The sequence below is a fragment of the Syngnathus acus genome, chromosome 11 (genome assembly GCF_901709675.1).
Source record: "Syngnathus acus chromosome 11, fSynAcu1.2, whole genome shotgun sequence".
Classification (NCBI taxonomy): Eukaryota; Metazoa; Chordata; class Actinopteri; order Syngnathiformes; family Syngnathidae; genus Syngnathus; species Syngnathus acus.
Genome location: NC_051096.1, coordinates 4,182,657 through 4,208,464, shown reverse-complemented (window position 1 = coordinate 4,208,464; position 25,808 = coordinate 4,182,657). Strand labels below are relative to the sequence as shown.

At 41.9% G+C, this 25,808-nt stretch overlaps 1 protein-coding gene across 1 annotated transcript in view; it reads left to right on the top strand.

Annotated features, from left to right (window-relative positions):
• csmd2 (CUB and Sushi multiple domains 2) overlaps positions 1–25,808 on the top strand; it is an 83,304-nt gene that overhangs the window by 55,356 nt on the left and 2,140 nt on the right. Inside the window, 38 exon segments of the mRNA XM_037263489.1 lie at positions 347–460; positions 1,623–1,718; positions 1,798–2,001; positions 2,841–2,965; positions 3,961–4,057; positions 4,245–4,349; positions 4,426–4,544; positions 4,859–4,928; positions 6,076–6,192; positions 6,288–6,497; positions 7,243–7,431; positions 7,499–7,676; positions 8,446–8,591; positions 8,662–8,742; positions 9,211–9,324; positions 12,234–12,422; positions 12,895–13,041; positions 14,702–14,890; positions 15,066–15,251; positions 15,321–15,515; positions 15,939–16,112; positions 16,199–16,372; positions 16,440–16,457; positions 16,460–16,612; positions 18,495–18,683; positions 18,750–18,923; positions 19,361–19,543; positions 20,813–20,989; positions 21,104–21,283; positions 21,359–21,532; positions 21,600–21,773; positions 22,045–22,118; positions 22,428–22,539; positions 23,041–23,220; positions 24,057–24,122; positions 24,204–24,365; positions 24,772–24,884; positions 24,988–25,075. Coding sequence (XP_037119384.1) covers positions 347–460; positions 1,623–1,718; positions 1,798–2,001; positions 2,841–2,965; positions 3,961–4,057; positions 4,245–4,349; positions 4,426–4,544; positions 4,859–4,928; positions 6,076–6,192; positions 6,288–6,497; positions 7,243–7,431; positions 7,499–7,676; positions 8,446–8,591; positions 8,662–8,742; positions 9,211–9,324; positions 12,234–12,422; positions 12,895–13,041; positions 14,702–14,890; positions 15,066–15,251; positions 15,321–15,515; positions 15,939–16,112; positions 16,199–16,372; positions 16,440–16,457; positions 16,460–16,612; positions 18,495–18,683; positions 18,750–18,923; positions 19,361–19,543; positions 20,813–20,989; positions 21,104–21,283; positions 21,359–21,532; positions 21,600–21,773; positions 22,045–22,118; positions 22,428–22,539; positions 23,041–23,220; positions 24,057–24,122; positions 24,204–24,365; positions 24,772–24,884; positions 24,988–25,075 — 5,436 coding nt within the window.

The window sequence follows — 25,808 nt, the reverse complement described above, 5'->3', positions numbered from 1 at the left end:
TGACGATCATTTAATGGGGTCTGCTGAAGCACGATTATTCCGGTCCGGCAATTGATGAAAGGCACTGACCTCTGGCGCCCTTTCATTCTCTCCTGCAGTTTCCTATATCCTTTTTGTTCTTGCAAAACCGAGACAGATTAAATCTGAGAGGTTAAATATGTTCCAACAGGTTTAAAGGATGAAGGCGACGTTACATAGATATATTCGCTGTCATTGTCAGAAAACCTTTAATCTGCTGACAAACCACTCAACCGAGCCTTTTTAATATTCCCTTTGGTCACACCAAACTAGTGTGGATTTAAAGTATGCATATTTCTAATTCCGCCATCTGTATATTTTTCTCTAGTGGTCTTCAGCCAGTTTGCATTCTTCCAGACAGCCTTGAACGATGTCGTGGAGGTTTTCGATGGGTCGACGCAGTCTTCTCGTGTTCTTAGCTCCTTGTCTGGAGCGCACACAGGTAACATATGTAAATCATGACAGCATTCTTGCAATTAACTACCCAGCATGCCCCTGGGGTCTCAACTGTGGCACCCGAGCCGTCATGACACTCGAGAATATATGCGGCTGGAGTTCTCTTACGATGCAACTGATATACAGGAACAGATATATTAAACACAGACTACAATGACAGGCATGGGTTTTGGGAGATACACAGACACACACATAGCGTGATGTTTCCTCAGGGGGTTAAGCATGTCTGCCTCCCCACTACAGTGTGACAGCAAGCAGACAGGGTGTAATGAGATCCTCCGTTGAGAGGCAGTCGGCAGCTTGAGCACCAAAGCCTGAGAGGCACTGATACTCCAGCATGATAGCATGTTCTTGCATCTCTGTGAGAAACATCACAGGGATTTACCGTATTTTCCGGACTATAAGGCGCACCGGACTATAAGGCACACCTTCAATGAATGGCCCATTTTAAAACTTTGTCCTTATATAAGGCGCACCGGACTATAAGGCGCACCATTAATGCATCATGTCACATTTTTAATCCAAATCAAATCATTCTCCATTTTAACTTTTTTATTTCAACTTCAGACGCAACAAATTACTTTATAATCACAAAATAATGATCCATAGTCTTTTTGATTCATGATTCATAGTCTTCAGCGGGCCACTTATAAATTTAGGAATTTGGTCCATATATACGGCGCACCAGACTATAAGGCTTTTGAGAAAATGTTAGATTTTTAGGTGTGCCTTATAGTCCGGAAAATAGGTAATTAAGATGCGGGGCGAGGGGAAAAAATTGTCAAATTGTAACACTTTTGAATCATTGTTACTATTCATTTCTGCTCTTAACTTGATGACAATTGATTGAGCGCATTCTAGTTCACTCTCGATTTTGGTCTTCTAGTGAGCCATGGCTCAGGTGCTGACATTCAACGCTCTCCTGAATGTGTCGAATGTCCTTTAAATAATGTCGACATGGCCCAAAGCCTTGCACGGTATCGGTGATAAAGCCGAGCCTGAATTGCATTCTGCATTTCACACTCAACCGAGTGAAACCGGGAGAGATGAGAATGTGCAGCACTCACGCATATACAGTATGCACCGAGGGCACTTAGTTTATAACATTGCAAATTGTTTTTTTTTTTTTGGTTCACTCCCTATCTTAGGCGAGTCTTTGCCGTTGGCGACGTCCAACCAAATCCTGATACGCTTCACCTCGAAAGGTCAATCCAGCTCGAGGGGATTCCACCTGGTCTACCAAGGTGAGCGAGTGTATATGAAATATTGTTTCTTTCAAATGACACCGGGAATCTTTAATGTGCCTTCTTTTGCTCGACAAAGCCGTGCCACGGACCAGCGCAACCCAGTGCAGCTCGGTCCCCGAGCCCCGGAATGGCAGACGGATGGGCAATAATTTTGCCGTTGGCGCTGTGATTCGCTTTGAATGCAGCCCAGGTTATGTGCTCGAGGGATCGGCCGCCATTGAATGTTTGACAGTGCCCAACGCGCTGGCACAGTGGAACAGCTCCATCCCTAGCTGCATAGGTAGGACATGGATCTTGTACACACACAACCATTGCCTGTAAATCCAATATCAATCCATCCAGCATGCAGGCAGGCTGTTTAGAAGTAAACCTCAGCAGAAAAAAAAATATGGAGGAGTTCACATGCTCAAAAACACGGCATCCCACAAACACACACAAACAGGAAGCTGTAACAGATGCCCTGACCAGATGTTTGTTTGATGACAGTGTGATGTGATTTAATAATTCTGCAAGTATCACTTAAAATTAGATATTCACAGTTGTGCATTTTTTGGATTATAATATTTTTTTAATGTACCGTATTTTCCGGACTATAAGGCGCACCTAAAAACCTAAAAAAAATTCAAAAGCCGACCAAGCGCCTTATAGTCCGGTGCGCCTTATATGTGGACCAAATTCCTAAATTTAAACTGGCCCGAAGCATTGTGTCATGAAATCAATCACAAGTGGCCCGCTGAAGACTATGAATCATGAATCAAAAAGACTATGGATCATTATTTTGTCATTATAAAGTAATTTGTTGCGTCTGAAGTTGAAATAAAAAAGATAAAATGGAGAATGATTTGATTTGGATTAAAAATCTGACATGATGCATTAATGGTGCGCCTTATAGTCCGGTGCGCCTTATATAAGGACAACGTTTTAAAATAGGCCATTCATTGAAGGTGCGCCTTATAGTTCGGAAAATACGGTACTTAAAAATCCACCATGTGCCATAAAATAAGTTGCACTGTATATATGGATGTCAAACTGAATTTGAATAAAATTTGAAAAGCACCTTGATGCTTCCTCCATCGGGAAATTTCCAAAAGTAGAGCTCTCTTCTGCTTTCTTCTGCAGTTCCATGTGGAGCTAATCTTACCCATCGTACCGGGACTATTTTATCACCCGGGTTTCCAGAGCCTTACCTCAACAGCCTCAACTGTGTCTGGAAGATTACCGTTCCTGAGGGATCAGGAATCCAGGTTTGATTTCTATTTTTATTCGGAGCTAAGGGTCATGAAAAGAAAAAAAGAATGCAAAAAAAAAATTCCTTAACCTTCAGGAAGAGGAAATAAATGTGGATAAGATTTGGACTTGGTTTTACAAAATTTCAGTAAATGGCCAGAAAACAGCACAAGCACGGTAATATGTAATTAGCTGACTAAGCACTAATTAACAGCTAATTAACACAATTCCAATTGCAGTTCTATATGCAAAGGAGCTCGAAACAGGCTGATTTTGCAAATAGTCGTATCGAATGCACCTGTGATAAATGTATCATCACGTTTCTCCTCACTTAGTCGTCTTTGTCTTTAGTTTGTCGCATCGTCCGCTAGGGTTTTGCCAGATGGAAAGTTTCGTGCCATACAGTTTAGCTGCTGGAGCTAATGACCTCAGTGCTGTCCCTTAGCTATTAGCTCCCGCCACCCCACCTGAATATCTGTGGGTCAGAAATATGACACAACAGCCTTAATATCAATGTAGTACACACATCAGTTGTGTGTTTGTGTGTGTATTTCCTTTCCATCCACAGGCCTCCATTTCTGCTTTGAAAAGGCGATGTGCCAATTTATTGGGTTTACTATTCTGTCTCACGTAATCCTCTCTTCTGTTATGTTCCCGAGTCATTGTCCCCGTTTCCATTGTCTCAGTCACGTTTTTCACGTCTTACGGGGAAACACAAAAAAGCACGTTTTCATTTGTGTATTTGTACAACACAATAGGGCTGATGCAAGAGTCATGGATTGAGTCAGACGTTTAGAAAGTGTGTCTATGCTACTTAAAGTTTGTCAAACAAAACAAACATTGAACCAACAAGCCGTAGTTTTATGATTATAATCCACTCTTAAAATATTTGATTTTTCTAAAGAAAAAAAAAAATTGCTGGACTGGTTTAATTTCCTTAATGTATTTAAAAAATAAATAAATAACTTTTTAAAAAGACAAAACTCATGCATTTCAACTCTACTTTTTTCAGATCCAGGTCATCAGTTTTGTCACAGAACAGAACTGGGACTCATTGGAGGTGTTTGATGGAGGAGACAACACTGACACCTTGCTTGGAAGTTTCTCAGGTATGACTTGCATTGACTTGTAGCCATGTTTTTTTTTTCTGTTTATTGCACGGGTGATCGATTTTGTGTTGACCGTTATATGCGACACATTATTATCCTATTTTTTTTGTAATTAACTCAAGCACTTAGTCATGGTCAACCTAAGAGATAAGATCCCTAAATACGTGTAATTTATTTTCTCCCCAAGGCACGACAGTTCCAGCGCTCCTCAACAGCACTTCCAACCAGCTGTACCTCCATTTTTTCTCCGATATTAGCGTCTCTGCTGCCGGATTCCGTCTGGAATACAAAAGTAAGTTAAAAATATCGACAAGAATGTGACATTTTATGAACGCTGAAATCATTTTTTTTATCTTTCATCCCTTCAGCCGTGTCACTGACCAACTGCCCTGAACCGATCATTCCGATGAACGCTAATAAAATCGGGGAGCGTCTTCAAATGAACAATGTGGTGTCTTTTCAGTGTGAACCCGGATACACGCTGCAGGTAAAATCACTAATCACACTTAAAACCCATAAATTTCCCCAAATCCACATTACAGCTTAAGGTAAAATACGGAAAAGGCAAACTCCCAGCACCTTCCCAATCATTCTTTTGTTTTAATATGGTTGCAGTTACCCCCTTGCATCGATCTTTTGTCACTTCAGATAAATTTAGTCATTTAGTCGCTGCGTGAAGTCATTTGGAGACAACGGGCAGCTGCTTCACACAATTAGAGGAGCAGATGTGAGTGAGTGCAAATTAATTCACGGCCGGCCGCTTGTATTTTCTCCGCTACATATGGCCTGCCTACCTTCAAGGGGAATTCGCACATCACCTGTATGCCTGGAACCGTCCGAAGATGGAACTACCCTCCGCCTCTATGCATAGGTAAGAATTCCTATTTGCATCCATATTGAGTCCTTTTAGCCTTTTTCTTTGGACTGACAAGTTTTCCTCAGGGACCGCACTCTCCCTTTGCTCTCCAGATCGTTATTTAAAGCGCTACAAGGCCAAAATAACATTTTCAAGGCTTGTGATCTTGGCTGCAGCTTTACGTTGTCACTTCAAATTCAACTTTAGTTTTATGCTTATCCCTCAGGGAAGTGCAAATGAAAATGTTGATACTCTTGTTAGCCCAAAAGATAAAACAACGGGGCAGTTGAGGTTATTTAATCCAGTGTTAATCCATTTCAGTGGAGAACAAATCCCGAGGCATAACACCAAGCAAAATGTAACCCATGATTAATTGTTCCGCCTCTCACAATCAGTCACAAATATTATAAAAAAAACAGACATAACCTTGATTAATAATTAAGAATTATTCTGAACTAATTAATCAAAATTAGGTGATTTCCAGGCATTCCTGATGACCTCTCAAGGCGTACAATTGTGCCCCGGTTGGAAATCACTGATTAATCCAATGAATCATGCGAAAGTGCCGTGACGAATAAATTCCATTTTAGACAACGATTGCGTCAAGTCTGGGGAATTCATATATCTGCATTTCCTGTTTGCAAGCATCCATACGGCATACGAATCGGAGATGTTATTTATTCCTGAGAGAAAAATAGTGCTATATCGCCCGCATTTTTTTCCCTCCGGGGTGACTCTCCTTTGTCTTAAGTAGGCTGTTTTTCTAATTTATTTTCTTCTTCCTCCTCACAATTCTTTTTTTTTTCCTTCACCCTCACCACTCACTGTTTTCTGCTTTCGTCAGCTGATGCTTTTAACATCAGTTTAACGCCCTTTCATCTTATTTCAGGGCTACTCTCATTTCATCTTTCTTGATACCATCATCACTTTTTATTTCCAACTATTGTGAGTCCTCAACCTGGAATTCAAGTCAAGGAAATTGTACCCACCGGTGGCTTAAGATGAAAGAAACACTGACAAAATAGCTGACGAATGCGCCACTATGACGTCCAGATTGAAAAAAAAAAAAAAATGCAATGCATGCAACAATGCTTAAGAACTTTGTGAAATAAATTCACATTTATTGTAACATAAATGCTAATATAATTCTGCCTTCCACCAGCCCAATGTGGAGGAATTCGGGAGGAGCTGGAGGGCATGATACTCAGCCCCGGTTTCCCTGGCAACTACCCTAGCAACAGTGACTGTACATGGAGAGTCTACCTGCCGGTTGGTTACGGTAAGAATCAATGACCCCTAAAATCTTTTAAAATGACTCAGAGTATTCGTAATGGACTAAAACTCATTAAAATAATTGTGTTCTGTCCTTTCCAGGAGCCCACTTACAGTTCCTCAATTTCTCTACTGAAGCCAATCACGATTTCCTGGAAATACGCAACGGACCTCTGGACACGAGTACCGTCATTGGACGATTCAGCGGGCAGGATGTTCCTTCCTCGCTTCTCACCACCTCGCATGAGACCACCGTTTATTTCCATAGCGACCATTCACAGAACAAGCCGGGGTTCAGGTTCGAGTACCAAGGTAAGTGTCCTTGAGGTTGAAGAACTTTAAAAGCCGAGCCCTGGAGTTATTTTTTTGAACTGTCTGATTTAATATGCACTTCATATTTTAATGAACATAATCACTAGGATTAATTTTTGCTAATTGTGGAAGCGACTTGGTCTCAGTATTGAGAGTTAATTTCTACTGCCGAGCTCGATATAGCTCATAATCACTTCAGCGTAGTTTTGCCCAAGTACTTTTAATATATTGAGCTATTTGCCTGGAAAATGATAAAATTGTCATAAAAGGGAATGATGAGTAATGACTTGTAAAGGCAGACTGCCATGTCATAATTTCTCTTCCCTCACCCTGTCAAGTTAATTTAGTAACTATCTGCATTTTAGGTTTTTAATCACCTTAGAACAGACTGTTGATCACTTTTTGTTTTTTTTGTTTGACTCTAACAACGTTGGCAAGTCGAAAAATAGCAATGCATATTTACATAACTCGGTGTAAATTAGCATATAAATCAAACATTATATTTGCAAATACCCCTCTTTGCAGCATTTGCATGAGATATCTCTTACAATGGGGAATCTGTGATGCGTAGAAATCAATTTCTTCTGTCACATTTACATCCTGGCTCTTTGAGACTCAACCCTTGCTCCACATTTGTCTCCAAAGCGACTTTAAACGGCTCAAGCCAAACACAGAAGAAAGACTTTGGAAGTAAACAATAACCCTGAATAAAAATTTAATTTGAATATCCTTGCCTTGTCGACAGCTTATGAACTACAGGAGTGCCCGGATCCAGAGCCATTCCGCTACGGTGTGGTCGTGGGGGCGGGCTTCAACGTGGGCCAGTCCATTTCCTTCGAGTGTCTACCCGGATACCAGCTGGTGGGACATTCCATCCTAACCTGCGAACACGGCACGACCCGGAATTGGGACAACCCTTTCCCTCGCTGTGAAGGTAGGAGTATGAGAATTATTTGAATGTATGCAGGGTCATTAAAGTTCTTAATTTTTCGACATCTCAGTGCCTTGTGGTGGAAACATCACATCGGACAACGGGACCATCTTCTCTCCACGCTACCCAGAACAATACCTCAACTCTGCCGATTGCTCCTGGTTGATCACCGTAGCTCCTGGTTTTGGAATCAAGCTCAACTTCACCCTACTTCATGTCCACGGCCCGCACGATTTCATAACTGTTTGGTATGGAATAACGTCAGTGGCAACACATGTTTTGTTTTGGCTGTGTTGAAGGGCAAAAGGTCATTTAATCATCTGTCTGCACGGCTGACATTATCAAAGACGGGATTTTGCACTCCCTAGAAACCTCGTGTTTCATTTTCATTGCCAGCCAACCTGGCAATATGACGACAATGGCTTTCGCTAAATTTTCCGTCAGGTGCTCATTTAACCAAGTGTGTAGATTTTACCTCAACTGAGCTTTTTTTTCTTGCCAAGTTGTCTGGCAAAAATGAGTCGAAAACCATTTTTCTACTGTGTTACTTTTTTATAAATGGCCCGACTGAATGGATGTTTTTCAGTAGGCTCCCATAGAGCCAAGATGTGGACTATCATGTTCCCCAGTTTCAACTCGCCTCCTCTGTGTATCAAGCCACTGAATTACCGAGCCAAGGAAATGGGTCCCGTAATGGTAACTTGGCCGGAGTGCAGTCAGGCAGCGGTCCCGAGCCAACCATTTCCAGAGCTGCTTGTAATCTCCCATGCACACTCTGACAGCCAAAGACAGATGGTTTTTAAACTGAATGGTCGCCGTATAATTCCGGGAGCTGTCTTAATCGGCCATCCTTGCGTCTCGGGACAGCTCAGATCGCGCTACGGTTTCCAAATGCGTTCCCATCGGATGCTAGTTAGTAGCCGCAGTCCAATTCAGATCAGTCATTGTATGCTCAGATGCGGTCCTGCAGTGGCTTGTAATATTTCACACTCTCTGATAAAGCTTTGTTGTCTTTAGGGACGGCCCACAAGAATCGGCGAGGAAACTCGGCGTGTTCACTGATGGAGAGTCCAATGATCCTCCGAGGAGCACATCAAATCAAGTCCTGATCCGTTTTCGAAGCAACACGGAGAAAGGTGGATTGTTTCACATCAACTATCAAGGTAGGGAGCTCTTTATGAAATGTACATTGTTTTTATGGTGACTCATTATTTTTCTTTCTTACCAATGAAGCTTATAGGCTGCAGTTCTGTCTGCCACCGACCATCATTCCCAATGCGGAGATCCTGATGGCTAGCAAAGAGTTCAAAATAGGTAATGGTTCATTGTTATTGATTACCGTATTTTCCGGACTATAAGGCGCACCTAAAAACCTAAAATCTTCTCAAAAGCCGCCTTATATATGGTCCAAATTCCTAAATTTAAACTGGCCCAAAGCATTGTGTCATGAAATCAATCATAAGTGGCCCGCTGAAGACTGTGAATCATGAATCAAAAAGGCTATGGATCATTATTTTGTGATTATAAAGTAATTTGTTGCGTCTGAAGTTGAAATAAAAAAGATAATGATTTGATTTGGATTAAAATCTGACATGATGCATTAATGGTGCGCCTTGTAGTCTGGTGCGCCTTATATAAGGACAAAGTTATAAAAAGGGCCATTCATTGAAGGTGCGCCTTATAGTCCGGAAAATACGGTATTTGCTTTTTCACAGTGATCATTTTAGTGTCAATTTAAGTATGGTCCACAAATTAATTCGTCCTCCACCTCTGTCTGTCCAGGTGACATTGTGCGTTACAGATGCATCCCAGGCTACCAGCTAAGCGGCAATGACATCCTCACTTGTCGCTTGGGGGCGCACTTAGAGTTTGAAGGACCTCCACCGTCATGTGATGGTGAGTCAGTTGGAAAAAAATAAATAAAATAGCAATAGGCAGAATCAAGGCTACACAAAAAAAAAAAATGGATTGACGCACTTCCAGTCGGGAGTTAAATTTCCGAGTCCCGTGGGTTTTGCAGCAAGCCTGCAGTCATAATGGGAAAGCTTCATACCGGTTTGGTGGGACCTTTCATCTCCGCAGATGATGCTTGGTTCCCGCGAGACTTAGAATTGCTGCTGTGTCGCTCCCTCCGTGCTGAGAATGATCCTCCCAAAGGACCTTGTAGTTGCACCCTTATCATACTCATTCTACTCATCCCTTTTCCTCAGGGTAGGAAGAAACTGGTGCCTCCACTTTAAAATATTATGAACACACATTTTTTACATATTTTTTTTTTAGTACTCGACAAGTGACAAGTTTTTTTCAGGATTTGGGCGAAATAAATTTTGGCAGCAGTTTGACGAGGATGACTGAGAACAGGACAAGGAGTTTGGAGCCAAGGAGAGGACAAGGAGAGACTGAGCTTGGAATGCATAGCTCATTGAAATGCACGGGACATTCCGGCTGCAGCTGCACCTATCAAATCATCGCTTCTGGCTCTCATGAGCGCAACCCCCCCACCCCACCATTGCACATTCATGCACATATATGACGAACCCAGCTCTCCTTGTGTCTAGTCAAAGTAATGGATGATATGACTGCAGTGGTCCCCTAAAGACAAATGCCAGAGCTTCCCTCCTGTTCTGCAGTGCTGTTTGCCCCTCGCTATCGTCTCTCATCCTCTGCATTGCCCCCCCCCCCGTCCCACCCAACCCGCCATCCCCCTCTTGCAGTTCCTGCCGACTCACCAGCATCACACTTTGCGACTCTTGTTGCGTAACGCACCTGTTAATCTCCCGTGTGCTCAATTTTTTTCTTTTTAAATTACATTATTTTGACATTTATCAGCGGGCTCTTGTCCGACTTGAGGGAGATTGAGCTAAATGCAGTGACACACATTCACTTCTCTTCTTTGTATTAAGTCCAGGGGAACCGTTGCCAGACATGAGTGGCTTTTGAGTAACACTTTGCACATTATTCAATCTGCCCTCTACTTAGCTTTCAGGCTCCCTTTTTATTCCACAGATTATTCTTTTTTTAACCCCGCCCCCTTTCTTTAAATCCCAAAGGAAGGATTACAGCTGCCCCTTGCTCAGTCCATCATTGTCGTCCATGACTTTGTGCAGTTAGGTCCTGATTCATGCTAATACACATGTAGTGGTCCATTCCCTTCAATCAGCTCCTTATCACCTTTCTGCATATGATAATTAAATTCTAGAAAAAAAAGGAGACAAGAATACCGCAGCGGTTAAAAGGCTTAATATACCCGTGATTGCCGGACGTGTGAGCTCATTCCGCAATTGTGTGCTGAGGCTATAAATATACAAACTGCAGCGTTTGCTTGCTTGCGGAACGGAGCAGACAAGGGGATCCTTTAATTTTAGCATGAATGAGGTCACTGAGAGCAAACCTTAACTGAGCGTGTAATGAATGCGTATTTTTTATATTCTACATATGAGTTGTATTTAATCACTCTCTGTGTGCTGCATGTTTTTTTTGTAGTCTTCTTACAATTTTATTACCGTATTTTCCACACTATAAGGGACACCTAAAAACCTCCGATGTTTTCAAAAGCCGCCTTATAATCCGGTGCGCCTTATATATGGACCAATATGGATTCGTGGATGAGGACGTAAGCTTTACGTGTTTATTTTGTGTGTTGTGTGATATTAACGTTTGAGCAACGTTGAATTATTGATATATTGTTATTGTTTTCACTATTTCGAGTGTTACGATATTGTGATTGCATTAACGTTTGAGCAACGTTGAGTTATTTATTCTATGCGCCTTATAATCCGGTGCGCCTTATATATGGACAAAGTTTTAAAATGGGCCATTCATTGAAGGTGCGCTTTATAATCCGGTGCGCCTTATAGTGCGGAAAATGCAGTACATGTCTTCTGCTTCAATGCTATTATTCAGAGTGGTAAATAAATATCAACCAATATTCCGATTTTCATGCTTGGATTGGAAGCTCCCGGTTGGTTGGCGAGTTGCCGTAATTGTCCTCCAAAGACCTTTCCTCACTTTCCCCCCTTGGAGCTTTTGAGACATGCAGACAGACACAGATAATGTGAAAGAAATATTTTGTACACATGAATTTCCATCATGTTTTATACATATCCCTGGGTGAACACTTCAAACATACATAGATCAACAATTTGCGTAATTTATGATAATCTTCACGTCTTTCTCTGGTTTGAGATTTGCAGCTATTGAGTATTCAAGGTAAAGCACCATGACACTGGCAGTCATTTGCAATTCAGCCAACGACACACTTGACATTGTAAGATTTCCTCATGCAATAAATCCCACTTAGTCGGCACGCCAAGAATGATAAGAGCCAACATTTTTAATAATTTGTAAACACTTTTGAACCAAAGCAGTCCAGCATTTTCTTTTAATACTTATGTGTATTTGAAAGCAAGCACATGTAACAAAGAGGGTCCATAAAAAACACATTGGACTTGGAAACCAATTAGCAAATTGATGTGACCTGTCTCGACAAATATTGCTTCCAGGCAGCCTTGACTAGACATCGGTTTAAATAGAAAAGACTAGATTTTTCCTTAAGGCTTTCCATGAATAAGAAAGAATAACTGATATTTCTGCACTTGCCTAGGAGACAAATTTGTGTTTGTAATAATTATTGAATTACAATAGCACTTCAGGCAACACTGATTCACCCTCCAACAGTATTATGGATCCACCCGATTTAGTACTTCAAGATCAATTCGGTTAAACTACTAATGACTAAACATCCATTCGAATGTTCCCTGTGTCTAAATCTTTTTTTTTCCTCTTGTCTTGTTTTGACTCATCAGTAACCTGCCCCATGAATGAGGTATTGACAGCATCCACAGGGGTCATCATGAGCCAATCACCAGGCACCGGCTTCCCTCATTTTGAGTCGTGTTCATGGGTCATCAAAGTGGAACCCGGATACAACATCACGTTTACCATCGAGCATTTCCAGACCAGCCGTCAATTTGATGAGCTTGAAATATTTGACGGTGAGATTACGATCATTTTTGACCGACATATGTACTTTGAATGTTTACCTAACGCAATTGACAGCATAAGCAATTAAAGCTTGAAATGAACTCACATGGTCTTTCCTCTACATCTGCTTTGCGCATTTGCTTGTAATTACAAAGGCAGTCAGCAAAGCCTGGCAGGCCTCTCGCAGTAAATGGTGGTCGTATACGCAAGACTTGCTGATTAGTGCATTTTATTTATTTATTTTTTGTAAAACAAAAAAAAAAAAACAGAGGACATTTGCTAACCTTGGGGCTGCCAAACCAATTACTGAACGTACTTTTTCGCCTCTTCAATTAGACGCGGAGTATGTTTTTATTTTATTACTAGTGAAACAAAAAACTGTGCCTGCTCTCATGAAAATAGAGTACAACATGTGACTGTTAAAAGAAATTGGTCAAATATAGAAAACTGAAATTGAATTTGTCGATCGGTCTCTCAATTTAGGTCCTTCAAGACAGAGTCCTCTTCTGATTACACTTAGTGGAAACTACTCCAATCCCCTCAGCATCACCAGTTCCAATAACAAAGTCTACCTTCACTGGTCCTTCGATCACACGACAAGCCATAAAGGTTTCCGCATACGCTACTCGGGTAAGAAGTGTCAGATTTGGATTTGTTAGTTGTGTTTATATGTCATTTAATGAATCCAACTAGATCCCAACAGCTATGTCGCCATGGCAACCGAGCATGGCTGGAAATAAGTTGAGCCGTATTCAATATCACCTGTATAACTGGCAATGAATTGTGACTTTAAATATTTAAAAGACTCCCTTAGCTCTTTATCAACACTATTCTGCCAGATTGACTAATCATTTTTTTCATTTTTTGCTCTCCGGCTACCCATCCGGGTGTTGGTGCTATCATTCCTATACTCCCCCCTCCCTCCCTTTACCTCATCTTTCAATTTCTACTCACCGATGATTGACTTTGCCATCGCAGGTTCCATGACAGATGGATAGATAGATTGCCAAGAACCTGCAATTTGCAATAGTCAACATGAAAGTATCGTGGTGGCGAGGGAGAAACAGATGGCGCCGGCAGATTTGGCCTCCACGCCTCTTTAGCAATCCGTCAGTTATTGCATTAGCAAGAGGCAAACATCTCCTTGAGCACTTTGCCATCACGGCCTCCATTCTTAACATGTCACCTTTCATTTTGTGCCACCGGCGCCTCATAATGCACCTGACTATCTCCGGTCTTATCTCTTTTGTGCTTCATACCCCCCCCCCCCCCCCTCCCCATTACCTATTCCTATCCTCTCACCTGCCCCTGTCGATCCGAGTCCTTTGACTGCAAGGATGATTGAAAAGAGACAAGATGTGTTCTCGGAAGGCAAAAGGGAGAGGAGGAGGAGGAGTCAGGATAACAGAAAGGCAGGCAAATGAGATTGACAATGATTGAAGTGGAGAATTTAAATTAGATCCCAAGACCTTACTCAGGGTGAGTGACAGAGGGCCAATATAATGTGCAGATAGCCCGTCTATGAAGTTTTCTTTGCTGACCTGAATCATGTACGATTATTGCGGCCCCCGATAAGGCAAACAAACAAAAGCAGTGCTTCGATTATTGTGTGCCCATTTTTATACCGTATTTTCCGGACTATAAGGCGCACCGGACTATAAGGCACACCTTCAATGAATGGCCCATTTTATAACTTTGTCCTTATATAAGGCGCACCGGACTATAAGGCGCACCATTATTGCATCATGTCAGATTTTTAATCCAAATCATTCTCCATTTTATCTTTTTTATTTCAACTTCAGACATAACAAATTACTTTATAATCACAAAATAATGATACATAGTCTTTTTGATTCATGATTCATAGTCTTCAGCGGGCCACTTATGATTGATTTCATGACACAATGCTTCGGGCCAATTTAAATTTAGCAATCTGGCCCATATATAAGGTGCACCGGACTATAAGGCGGCTTTTGAGAAAATTGTAGGTTTTTAGGTGCGCCTTATAGTCCCGAAAATACGGTAATCATTTTGGACAAAATCCAAATCTGTCTGAGTAGAACATCCTTCCCAATTTCATATCCATATGTAGTATCCTCATATACTTCACCATCCAGAGATGGCAGATGCAAAGGAAATCCGAGGGTCTTTGCACATTAATCCATCACCCCCTCAGCAAGCACTTGCATCATTTCACATTGTTATTGGATTATATGATTATCGGTATACAGATTTGTATTGTGTGCTTTCTTGCTGATTTTATGTATTGCGTGTTTGAAATTCCTCCTAGCGGCCTACTGCAGCCCACCCAACAACCCCGTAAATGGCAGCGTGCACAGCCTGACAGGCACCAAACTGGGAAGTACTCTCCGCTTCAACTGTGACCAAGGCTTCCGACTCATTGGCCAGAGCAGCGCCACCTGCACCCGCAACGCCCAAGGGATCTATCAGTGGAATGCACCAGTGCCACTCTGCCAAGGTAGGGGCTGATGAAGTGGATTTGGAAATTGCTCAGAAAGATGGAAAATGGATTGTAATGTTGGTGCTCAGAAAGCTAAATCTAATTTTGATGCAAAATATCTGACATGCAAATGTGATACACCTCGCAAGTTTTACACATATTTGATATCTTTTGCTCTCTCCTTCCATGCCAGTTACATCCTGCGGAATGCCCGTGCTTCCGGTGAACGGTAGCATTGTGGGTCAGGACTTCTCTTTAGGAGCCAGGGCGAAATATCAATGCAATCCCGGATTCCGGCTTGCAGGACCGGTCACCACGACAATGATCTGTCAGGAATCCGGAAGGTGGAGTCCCATCGAGGCCCCTCCCAGATGCGTTCGTAAGTAAAACATTCAAGTAGTAAAATAATGTGAATCCTGTCGATGAATTCCTGTTTTTTTCCAACTAGCGGTGACGTGCCCTGATATCGGCCACTCCGCGGTAGAGCACGGACGATGGAGATTAATTTATGGATCCCAGAACCAATATGACGCTATCATGGTGCTCATATGTGACCCGGGGTATTACTACAGGGGGCAAAGGGTCATTCAGTGTCAAGCTAATAGCACTTGGAACTACCCAGATCCACGACCTTTCTGTGATAGTAAGTGTTGACATGCTGTGTTTTCAACCATACATACTCTAAAGCAGGGGTGTCAAACTTATTTTTGTCGCGGGCCGCATCATAGTCATAGTTTGCCTCAAAGGGCCATTAAAATTGTCAATTTTAAAATAATAATAAAAACTGTTAGAATATTTAAAAATAGAATATTGAAATCAAATCAATCATTTAAAAATAAAAAATATTTAAAAAATGAATGGTAATAAAAATTGCTAACAATATTTCTATTTTTTAAAAGTTAAAACAATTTGAAATTTTGGAATTCGAGGCACAATTTGTCTTCGCGGGCCACCTAAAATAGTGTGGCGGGCCGTATCTGGCCCCCGGGCTTTGACTTTGACACCTGTGCTCTAAAGGATATTTAGGTTTTACATTCTAAAATCATCAACGTACTTCTGCTTGCAGTCATTTCCTGTGGTGACTTGGGGACTCCACCAAATGGTAACAAGATAGGAACGCTGACTGTGTATGGAGCCACTGCAATTTTTTCCTGCAATACAGGTTACACTTTAGTCGGCTCCCGTGTTCGGGAGTGCATGTCCAATGGACTTTGGAGCGGAACACAAGTCCAGTGTCTGGGTGAGTCCGCTAACAAAGTGCTGATGTGTGGAGCTAATTTACAAAAAAGAATGAAAATGGGCCTTCATTTTTTTTTTCTTCCATAGCTGGCCACTGTGGCAGCCCTGAGCCAATTGTAAACGGGCAAATAAATGGGGAAAACTACAATTACAGAGGTAGCGTTGTGTACCAGTGTAACCCTGGATTTCGTCTCATCGGGGTTTCTGTGCGGATCTGTGAGCAGGATCATCGCTGGTCAGGACTAACCCCAGTTTGTGTTCGTAAGTACTTGCACTGTTGAGCATCTTCAGCTCAACACTGACTGACCATTTTAATTTTTTTTTCCAGCTATAACTTGCGGTCATCCGGTAATCCCACTTTTGGTATGACGCAAGGAAGCCAGTTTAGCTTAAACGATGGCGTCCGCTTTGTCTGCAATACCGGATATGTTCTTCAGGGAGCTGTTAAATCAACCTGCCAGTCCAATAGCCAGTGGAGTAATCCTCTCCCTCGATGTAAAAGTGAGTACAAAGTTTTAAATTCATAAAATTTTGCATTGGCATGATCCATGTAAATTTAAGCAAAGGCACAATTGCAAAGGCGACAAGAACAATCAACATTTTTTGCACTTGTTTGAAGGACAGCTTCGTTTTGAAAACCACGTCTCATCCTTTTCTGAATAATTCAATTTTGTCCAAGGCGAGAATGTTTAATTGGGTTGTGTGTTGCATAAAGAAGTAGTTTCTAAACAGTTGGTATTAACTGAAAGCTGAATGGCAAAGCCGTTAAAGGGCCCTTGTGAGTTTTTACTCGAAAATATGAAGGAGAAAATTAGATGAGTACATTTCATTTGCTCAAGGTAAAAAATCTTTTGGGACATTTATGAAAGCATCGGTGAGGTCATACTTTTCTGGAGGTGAAGAGGTTCCTATTGTACAAGAGGATTGTGCAACTGGTGGCTGTTAGTCGCCTGTGGCCTCCATCCTTCCGCGTAGGCCACATAAAGCCCGTCCAACTTGAAATGATTCAAATCACACTCAGTGGGAGATCGAAAAAATGGGAAAGCTCCATACCCGCAGCGGGCAAGCAAGAATGCTTTAGACATGACTTTTCCACTCTGCAGTGCAATATGAACCTGGCTGTGGTGAAAAAAGATTTCTCATTGTGTAGTAAATCTCAAAATGTTTGTATTTTCAATGGTGCCATGTTCTTAAATCTCACATCGGGTTGATGTTTCTGTTATTCTCACTGTTTGTGTGGCTATAAGAAGATTGGAGGTCTGTAAGTTCGATATATCACATTAATTAGAACATTGCAGGCGAATTTTATAGGTAGACTCCCTGCTGTGTGCTTGCTCTGGGATTGAAAAGGGAAAAAAGAAATACAGGCATGATTAATTTCTCCTCAGTTTACACAGTGAACCTTGCGCTTTCCTTTTCCGGGAGGTGAGTCAGTCAGACAAAAGATATTAACTTTTGTTAGTGAGGTCTTAGAAATAAAGTGAAACAAACATGAATACACTCAAGTTCCCAAACTGTTTCTTTATAAGTGATTTAAACATAAAGTTATTATGGTTATAAATAATGCAGGTCAGAAATCTGTAAGGGAAAATAAGTTTAGGGTAATTCAACTCTGCTGCATGTTGGGAGTGTCGAAATGAGCGAGGTTATTAGCATACAATGAGCTCAATTGAGAATATGGCAAATAAATAGGGCATGGTGGGGCATAATGGCTCCTCTGGAGGTTGTAGACAGTCTTTTAGAAAGCCATTTAGAGGTTTGGCATCATTGCATAGTTCATTTAAATTTGCATTTTCAACTAAACACCAAATGTTAGAACTGTTGACACTGTCGAAACAATACGGAGGCAACTCACGATGGTTCGAGGCAGTTAATGTTGATCAATATTTGACAAGATCAGCCGATCTGCACCATACCCTGCCCGACTAAGCCTAACCCTAAACCTAACCCTAAACCTAACCCATCTAAGCTTAACTGTTTAGCACAGGGGTGTCAAACTCATTTTTTTCACGAGCCGCATTGTAGTCATAGCTTCTTTCGGAGGGCCATTATGACTGTCAATCCAAATAAAAGTATGAGCACCTCATATTATATACAGTCAAATCTACAAAACAAACTGACAAATAACTCGTTTTCAAATCAGACGAGTAAAATCTGGTCAAATACTTAAAAAAAAAAAAGATATTAAAAGTGAAGACAATTTGCAATTCTAGTAATGACACACGAATTTGATGCACAATTTGTCTTTGCGGGCCACATCAAATGATGTGGCGGGCCGTATCTGGCCCCCGGGCCTTGAGTTTGACACCTGTGGTTAAGGGACTGCTTTGTTGTTGGTAGAGTTCAACTTGTGCTGTCAACCTCCATCTCAATCTCCCTTAAGCTGTGAACTGCACGGAGCCAGGTCATGTCGAAAACAGCGTTAGGCAAGTCTTACCCAGTGGACCACATCGCTACAGCTTCCAGACCACCGTGACGTACCGCTGCAACCCGGGCTACTACCTACTCGGGACAAGTTCTATTTCCTGTCAAGGCGACGGTACCTGGGACCGCTCCCTCCCAAAGTGCCTTTGTGAGTACCATTAGCATCTGAATTTAATATTTCCAAGCTAACCGGTACTTTCTCAATTTCTGACAGTGGTGTTGTGTGAGCGCCCGAGCATACCACCCTACGCCCAGATCTCGGGCGACCGGCGAACCGTCGGATCGGTCATCCGCTACAGCTGCATCGGCCAACGTAGCATCATTGGCAACACGACCCGTATGTGCCAGCTGGATGCGCAATGGAGCGGCTCACCACCACATTGCTCCGGTACCAACTTTGGAACCATATGTGTCCAAACTTCAAATTGTAGATTGAATTCCCCCCAAAATATTTCATTTCTCACCAAGTAAATAGTTTGTGGTGCTTTAGGTGGACTGAAGCAATAGCTGCTGGTCTCAAGGACAAAACGTGCCCTCCATAAAAATACTTCATTCAACTTATATTAGACGGAGGAGCGAGGTACCTATACCGTTTCCTCCCTTGTTTATGAAGCTCAATAAAGATGTTTACCCTTGCACTCCTACTTTGTGGAAGAACATATGAGGAGTCCCTTTAAATCCACAAATTTCAACGCACCAACAGAGATAAAGTCCGGAAAATAGCCATCATAAAAAGTACTCAAACCCAAAAGTGGTTCCTTTGCTTTTTTCCCCATTAGGTCTTTATTTTTATGGATTTTTTTTCTCAATTTATTTGCTTCTTAGGTGACTCGGCAGGCCTTTGTGGAGATCCAGGTGTTCCCGTGCATGGCATCCGGTTGGGGGAGGAATTTACAGTGGGCAGTGCGGTGCGCTTCAGCTGTGAGCCGGGTTACACGCTCAAAGGTTCTCCAGAGCGAACGTGCCTGGCCAACGGAACTTGGCTTGGTACTCAACCTGAGTGCCATGGTAAGGAACACAGATGGATACTGTATTTCTTGTCACTAGATCAGCAGATGTTGATGTCGCAGGCCAAGCAGACGCTAAATGATTGGTGGGAATCTGAAAGTTAATTTAAAATTCTAATATTACTGCAGGAAAACAAAAACAGCTGGCGACTTTAGGTATCTGTGAGCATGGAGCAGAACAACTTCCCGTTTTGCACCCAAAGCAGACACTGGAGGTCGATAGCCAATCTACTCATGCAATCCTCCACGCATTGCAAAGATATTCCGGACACATCTGACTTGAGACACAGAGCCAGTCCCAAAAGACGATAGAGTGATTACACAGCCCAACCAGCCAGGAAATGCCTTGGGATTCAAAATAAAGAGCTGGAGGACACTAACGGGAATAAAAAAGAGACGACTGCACTGCAGATATTGACAAGTGGCGTAAAATTAAATTAATGTGTCGGATGGAGAAGTCGTCTTTAATGAGCACTGTCTCTAACGGAGACGCTTGGGAGTTGATGCGGGGTTATTGAAGTTGAAAATTATATTCACTAGATGCCTTGTGCAAAATAAATATGCAAAATAATATTTTCTCTCCGGAGCGAATTACATTGCTGATATGTCATTATCATGAAAATGTTGAACTCGGGTTGAGAAATCAGGTTAGTCAGTGTGTGCTCATCTAACAATGAAAATTAAAATTGGAATTGAATGAAAGGGAATAGGGAGAGAATTTTTAATTGATATCTGATTTTGCAAAGTGAACATATATTCCTAAAATATTTCCTACCTTTGACTACTCTTCTTGGGCTCTATTTTATTTTTCTGAAATTCAATATTTCCAGCTCACCTCAGTCTCCTTCTGCTACCATCACTCTGCTATGCCTCCTTTTGGCTCATTCCCATTTTGGTTTGCACATGTGAGCCGGCCGGCCGGCGTCACCCACCTGTTCTTAGCTGGCGCCAGCTTCAAAGACCGGACCACATCTGGTCATTATGGAGGACCTAGACCCTCGGGGCTTTGACAGTCTGATGCAAGCTGGTGACTGCAATGCAAAGAACCTCTGCTTGTGTCTGATCGCCAAAGTTCAAGTCACACATCCCATTAAGAATCACATTAACAGATTCAATTCCTAATAATGTCGGATATGGCAATAGACTGATCTCATTTTACCGGCCTAATTAACAGAAAGCAAATTTGGAGTTGACGTGATGGATGGGATGAAATCTAAAAACTGTCATTGTTGCCCAGCAATTAAATCTCTCTCTCTTTTTCCGATCTTAGTCATATCCTGTGGAAACCCCGGAACCCCTCGGAATGCCCAGATCCTGATCCACGATGGGCTAACCTTCTCCAGATCCATAAGTTACGCCTGCAGGGATGGCTACTACTCTACTGGCCTGCTGACCCGACACTGTACAATAAATGGTACCTGGACCGGCAACATGCCCGAGTGCTCAGGTAATTAACTGCCCTGACCGGAGAGCCAGCAAGTAAAGTTTCTCAAAAATCATATGCCGGCCTTATATCTTTGACGGTTACTACAACGCTAAACTTGAATTTTTTTTTTTTCAGTAATCAACTGTGGTGACCCTGGAGTTCCAGCTAATGGAGTGAGACTGGGAAGTGATTTTATTTACAATCAGACCGTTAGTTACCAGTGTTCTCCTGGGTTCACCATGGATGCTGATCGGGCCTCCACCCTTATTTGCACCAAGGCTCGAACCTGGAATGGAACCAAGCCTCTGTGCAAAGGTATTGTTGTCTCACCACGTGAATGATTCCATGAGGAAGAATATCGGATATTATTTTGTTCTCTCTCATTTGTAGCAATAGTCTGCGGTTCTCCGCCAGTCATTCCGAATGGACAAGTCGTAGGTACGGATTTTAACTGGGGCTCCAGCATTAGCTACTCGTGTAACCAAGGTTACCAGCTATCATTGCCCACCGTGCTAACTTGCCAAGGCAATGGGAATTGGAGTGGGGAGAAACCACAGTGCTTCCGTAAGTCACAACATCCAATGGCAATATTATGTCTTTCATTCTTTAAGCGTGATCTTTGTTTTTGCAGCCGTGTTTTGTGGAGACCCGGGCTTTCCTGCCCAAGGGAGGAGGGAAGACCGAGGTTTCACCTATCTGTCCTCGGTCTCCTTTTCATGCATAGCCCCTCTGATCCTGGTGGGCTCGACCAGGAGGTATTGCCAATATGATGGCACCTGGAGTGGAACGCAGCCCTCTTGCATAGGTACATAACATTTCACGTAGATGTAAACACATTTTTATATCACAAAAAAGTTACACTTGAAGAGGTTTGTGTTTACTTTTATATATCCGCTGCAACTGTAAAACAAAAACTACAACCCGCTGCAAACTTCAGTTTTATTAGTGACTGTAGCAACAATTGCAGTAAAATTATCATTCGTGACCAACATAACACAGCAGACAGATCATTTCTGTTGTGATGAAACATTTGATTGTTGTGGCTGTCATGAATATTAAACAAAACTTTGTTGCAGATCCCACTCACACCTCTTGCACAGATCCGGGCAGCCCCCTCTTTGGTAATCAAAACAACAGTCAAGGCTATCAGGTATGATAAAATCTTAATTAAAAATCCAATGTTAGGTATTTAATCGTGATCCAGTAAATGGTCAGAATTAGCATTAATCTGGTACTAGTTTTCAGACTTTCTTCAAATCCAAAACAGATTCATGCTGTCTTAATTATAAAACAGGGTCCAATTGAGTGTTGCTTTATAGCCTCCAATGATAGAGTAACAACTTTTATAGTCTGCTTTTAAAAAAGAAATAGTGTGCTTTATATGGCATTTATTGTGCATCATTTGGAGCGGCTTCTATCCAAATTATATTTTCACGTCCTTGTGTTTTGCTGCTTCCAGATCAGCAGCACTGTGTTCTTCAGCTGCAGAAAAGGTTACTTGCTGCAGGGTTCAATTTCTCGCACGTGTCTGCCCAACCTCACTTGGAGTGGATTTCAACCTGAGTGCATCGGTAAGCTACCGTATTTTCCCGATTATAAGGCGCACCGGACTATAAGGCGCACCTTCAATGAATGGCCCATTTTATAACTTTGTCCTTAAATAAGGCGCACCGGACTATAAAGCGCACGATTAATGCATCATGTCAGATTTTTAATCCAGATCAAATCATTCTCCATTTTATGTTTTTTATTTCAACTTCAGACGCACCAAATTATAATCACAAAATAATGATCCATAGTCTTTTTGATTCATGATTCATAGTCTTCAGCGGGCCACTTATGATTGATTTCATGACACAATGCTTCGGGCCAGTTTAAATTTAGGAATTTGGTCCATATATAAGGCGCACCGGACTATAAGGCGCACTGTCTGGTTTTGAGAAGATTTTAGGTTTTTAGGTGCGCCTTATCGTCCGGAAAATACAGTAATTGGTATATATGCATTGGTGTTAATAGTCAACTATCGCTCTTTTTGACCTTCTGTCAATCTCCATGCTTAAACACCTTACCAGCTCACCACTGCAGCCAGCCAGAGCTGCCAGCCCAATCGGACGTGCGAGCCATTGAACTGCCATCCCTTGGCTACACGCTGATCTATACGTGCCAACCCGGATTTTACTTGGCCGAAGGATCAGAGCATAGGACCTGCAAGTCCGATGGGAGCTGGACTGGGAAACCACCTCTCTGTGCAGGTAGAAATAATCTCATGAGGCTTCCATTGTGGAATACTTCTCATTCCTACTTAAATATGCAAAAGGTTTCATAACCTTTTTGGGAAAATTGTAGAAATCTATCTAATGTATACAAAGTAGGCTTAGCAACATTACCAAGAGGACATGAGCTGATAAGCACAATGTTTACCATCGATTTTCCTTCTTTTATATATGGCGAGGAAGCGTTAACAAGTTCCGTCTGACAAATTGACCGTCTTAAGTGTTTTCCTAAATACATTAAAGTGAAAATAAGAGCCATTAAAACTTGCTAGTAATAACCCTGTCCGGATGATTGCTACTTCCAATTTAAGACCTTGTGAAGTGAAATTAGAGAGTTGTTTTGCAAAAGACATTATACATGTTTGGAGATAATTGCTGAAAACATGTGCAAAGGAGTAAATTTTCGAGGTATAGCATTAAACTCCATCTCGGCTTTATATATTAAGAACCTGAGCTTTCTAGTAATGTGGTTAGGGCTAAGTATGCTGAAAATATTTGCTCCCTAATGGGAGTTTCACACTTCTGTAGGGTGCAATTATGGACTGGGCGGATCAAATACTGGCGTCTGATGAAAAGACTTAGTTCACATGTTTACTTCTGCAGCCCTTTGTGAGTGTTGAGACCTTTGTGGAAGGCCTAATGGCTCCGTAGTTGAGCAGGGACTCTTTCGTCGGGTTCGGTCGCAAGTTCTAGACGCTCGCTGAATGCACCGCTAATGGGCTTGCCTTTGAGTTTATTGTTTTCAAAGTCATATTATTTTGGCACGCTCGCCCCAAAATGTCTTCTTCATGATATGATGTTGTTATGCTCCACAGCTGATAACCGTCCGAGTGGTAAGAGCCCCGTGGGGACAGTGCAGGAGCCTCCTTCCAAATTACCAGGTAAGACAAGCTGCTTTCTAATCTTTTTCAGGTTATCAACATGAAACTTACCTTTCTACCTTTGTCATTTCCTTCTCTCAGTACCGGGTGGGGTATTTGCAAAGAACTCTCTCTGGAGGGGATCCTATGAGTATTTGGGGAAGAAGCAGCCAGCTATGCTCAGCATCACTGCCTTTGAATCTTTTAGCAACCGAGTGAACGGAACATTACTTGACCACAGTGGCGTGGAGCTCAAACTCGCCGGTTGGTACTCCAGAAATGAAAAGTGGCAATCACAAAGCTTGCAGAATGTTTTTGAACTCATTGACCTCATCCTAACAGACTGAACAGATTATTTCATTTGTGGACAAGGAGCAAGAAATCATTGAAGGCGCTTATATGATGTGGATTATTGCCGCCGTTATGAAATAGAAAAGCTTTAACATTTTCCCCGTGGCATACTTGCTGTGCAGCTGTGATCATTAAAATGCAAATTTGCATTAGGTCTCATCACTTCTCGCTTCTTGATATTGTCGCTACACACAAAATCGTGCATTTGAAATTGGGGCTGTTGTTGAAGCTCTTAAGTGATGGCAGAACACGATTAAAGCAATATTCAGCATGTGTTATCTATTCATTAATGTCCATTATTGATTGGTTCTTTCTAAAGGTACTTACAAAAGAGAAGAAGCCCAGCTACTTCTTCAGGTACACCAAATCCGAGGCCCCGTGGAGATATTCGTCAACAAGTTCAAAATCGACAATTGGGCTTTGGATGGACACGTAAGTTGCACAAGTAAAATATTTTCGACAGCCGGCACTTCATTTTGTGCAGCACTTGGATATGATTGGATGTTTCTGTCTTTCTTTGCTTCTCCCTCGGTAGGTGTCCTACATCTCTTCATCCAACTCCTTTGTGTACCAAGGATTTGTCCGTGGTAAAGGCTTTGGACAGTTTGGTCTGCAGAGATTGGGTAAGTGAGTTTCCCACTTCTATAAAACAAACGTGCATTCCCAAGTTTTTGTTTTCAAATATATAACCACATCTACAATAATGTGGTCACAAATAAAGCTGCTGAAAATTACTCCGCAGGCCAGAATATGTTTGCAGTGTTCTCTCTTGGCTCTGTTGCGTAATCTCACAGTTGACACTGTAAATATAGTTTGCAGTTTCAAGGTGAAGAAGCTTTATCCCCCTAAATCGTGTGTTCTGTTTCATGCCTACCACCTAAAATACTCCAAGACGTGTTTTTTTTTTTTTTTTTTTTGCCGCAACAAATCCTTCCAGCTCCACTCCATTAATCTGGAAGCCTGCTACAGTCGTGCACTGTGTACACAAGAAAGATTTATTCCTCCGGTCCCTCCCACACCCTGGTTTGTTCTTTGGACACATTAAGAGGATGAAGAAAGCTATTGGGGGGGGGGTCATATTAGAGTATATTGACGGGTTTCTTCATTATTAACTCGATAAAGTTTGAGAAATAATTTCGATATATATTTCTATATATATTTATTACAATTATTAAATTTATTAAACATAATATATCAATTTTTAATGCAGCCGACACATCTCAGTGGCCAAGCTGTGCTCAGGCCAATATGTGACATAAAGTTGAATTTCCACTGTGATAATGGCACATTGATCCAATCCCGTCATGGATGGTCACCACTTATGATTAGTCCATTAATGATTGTTGCAGTTTGGAT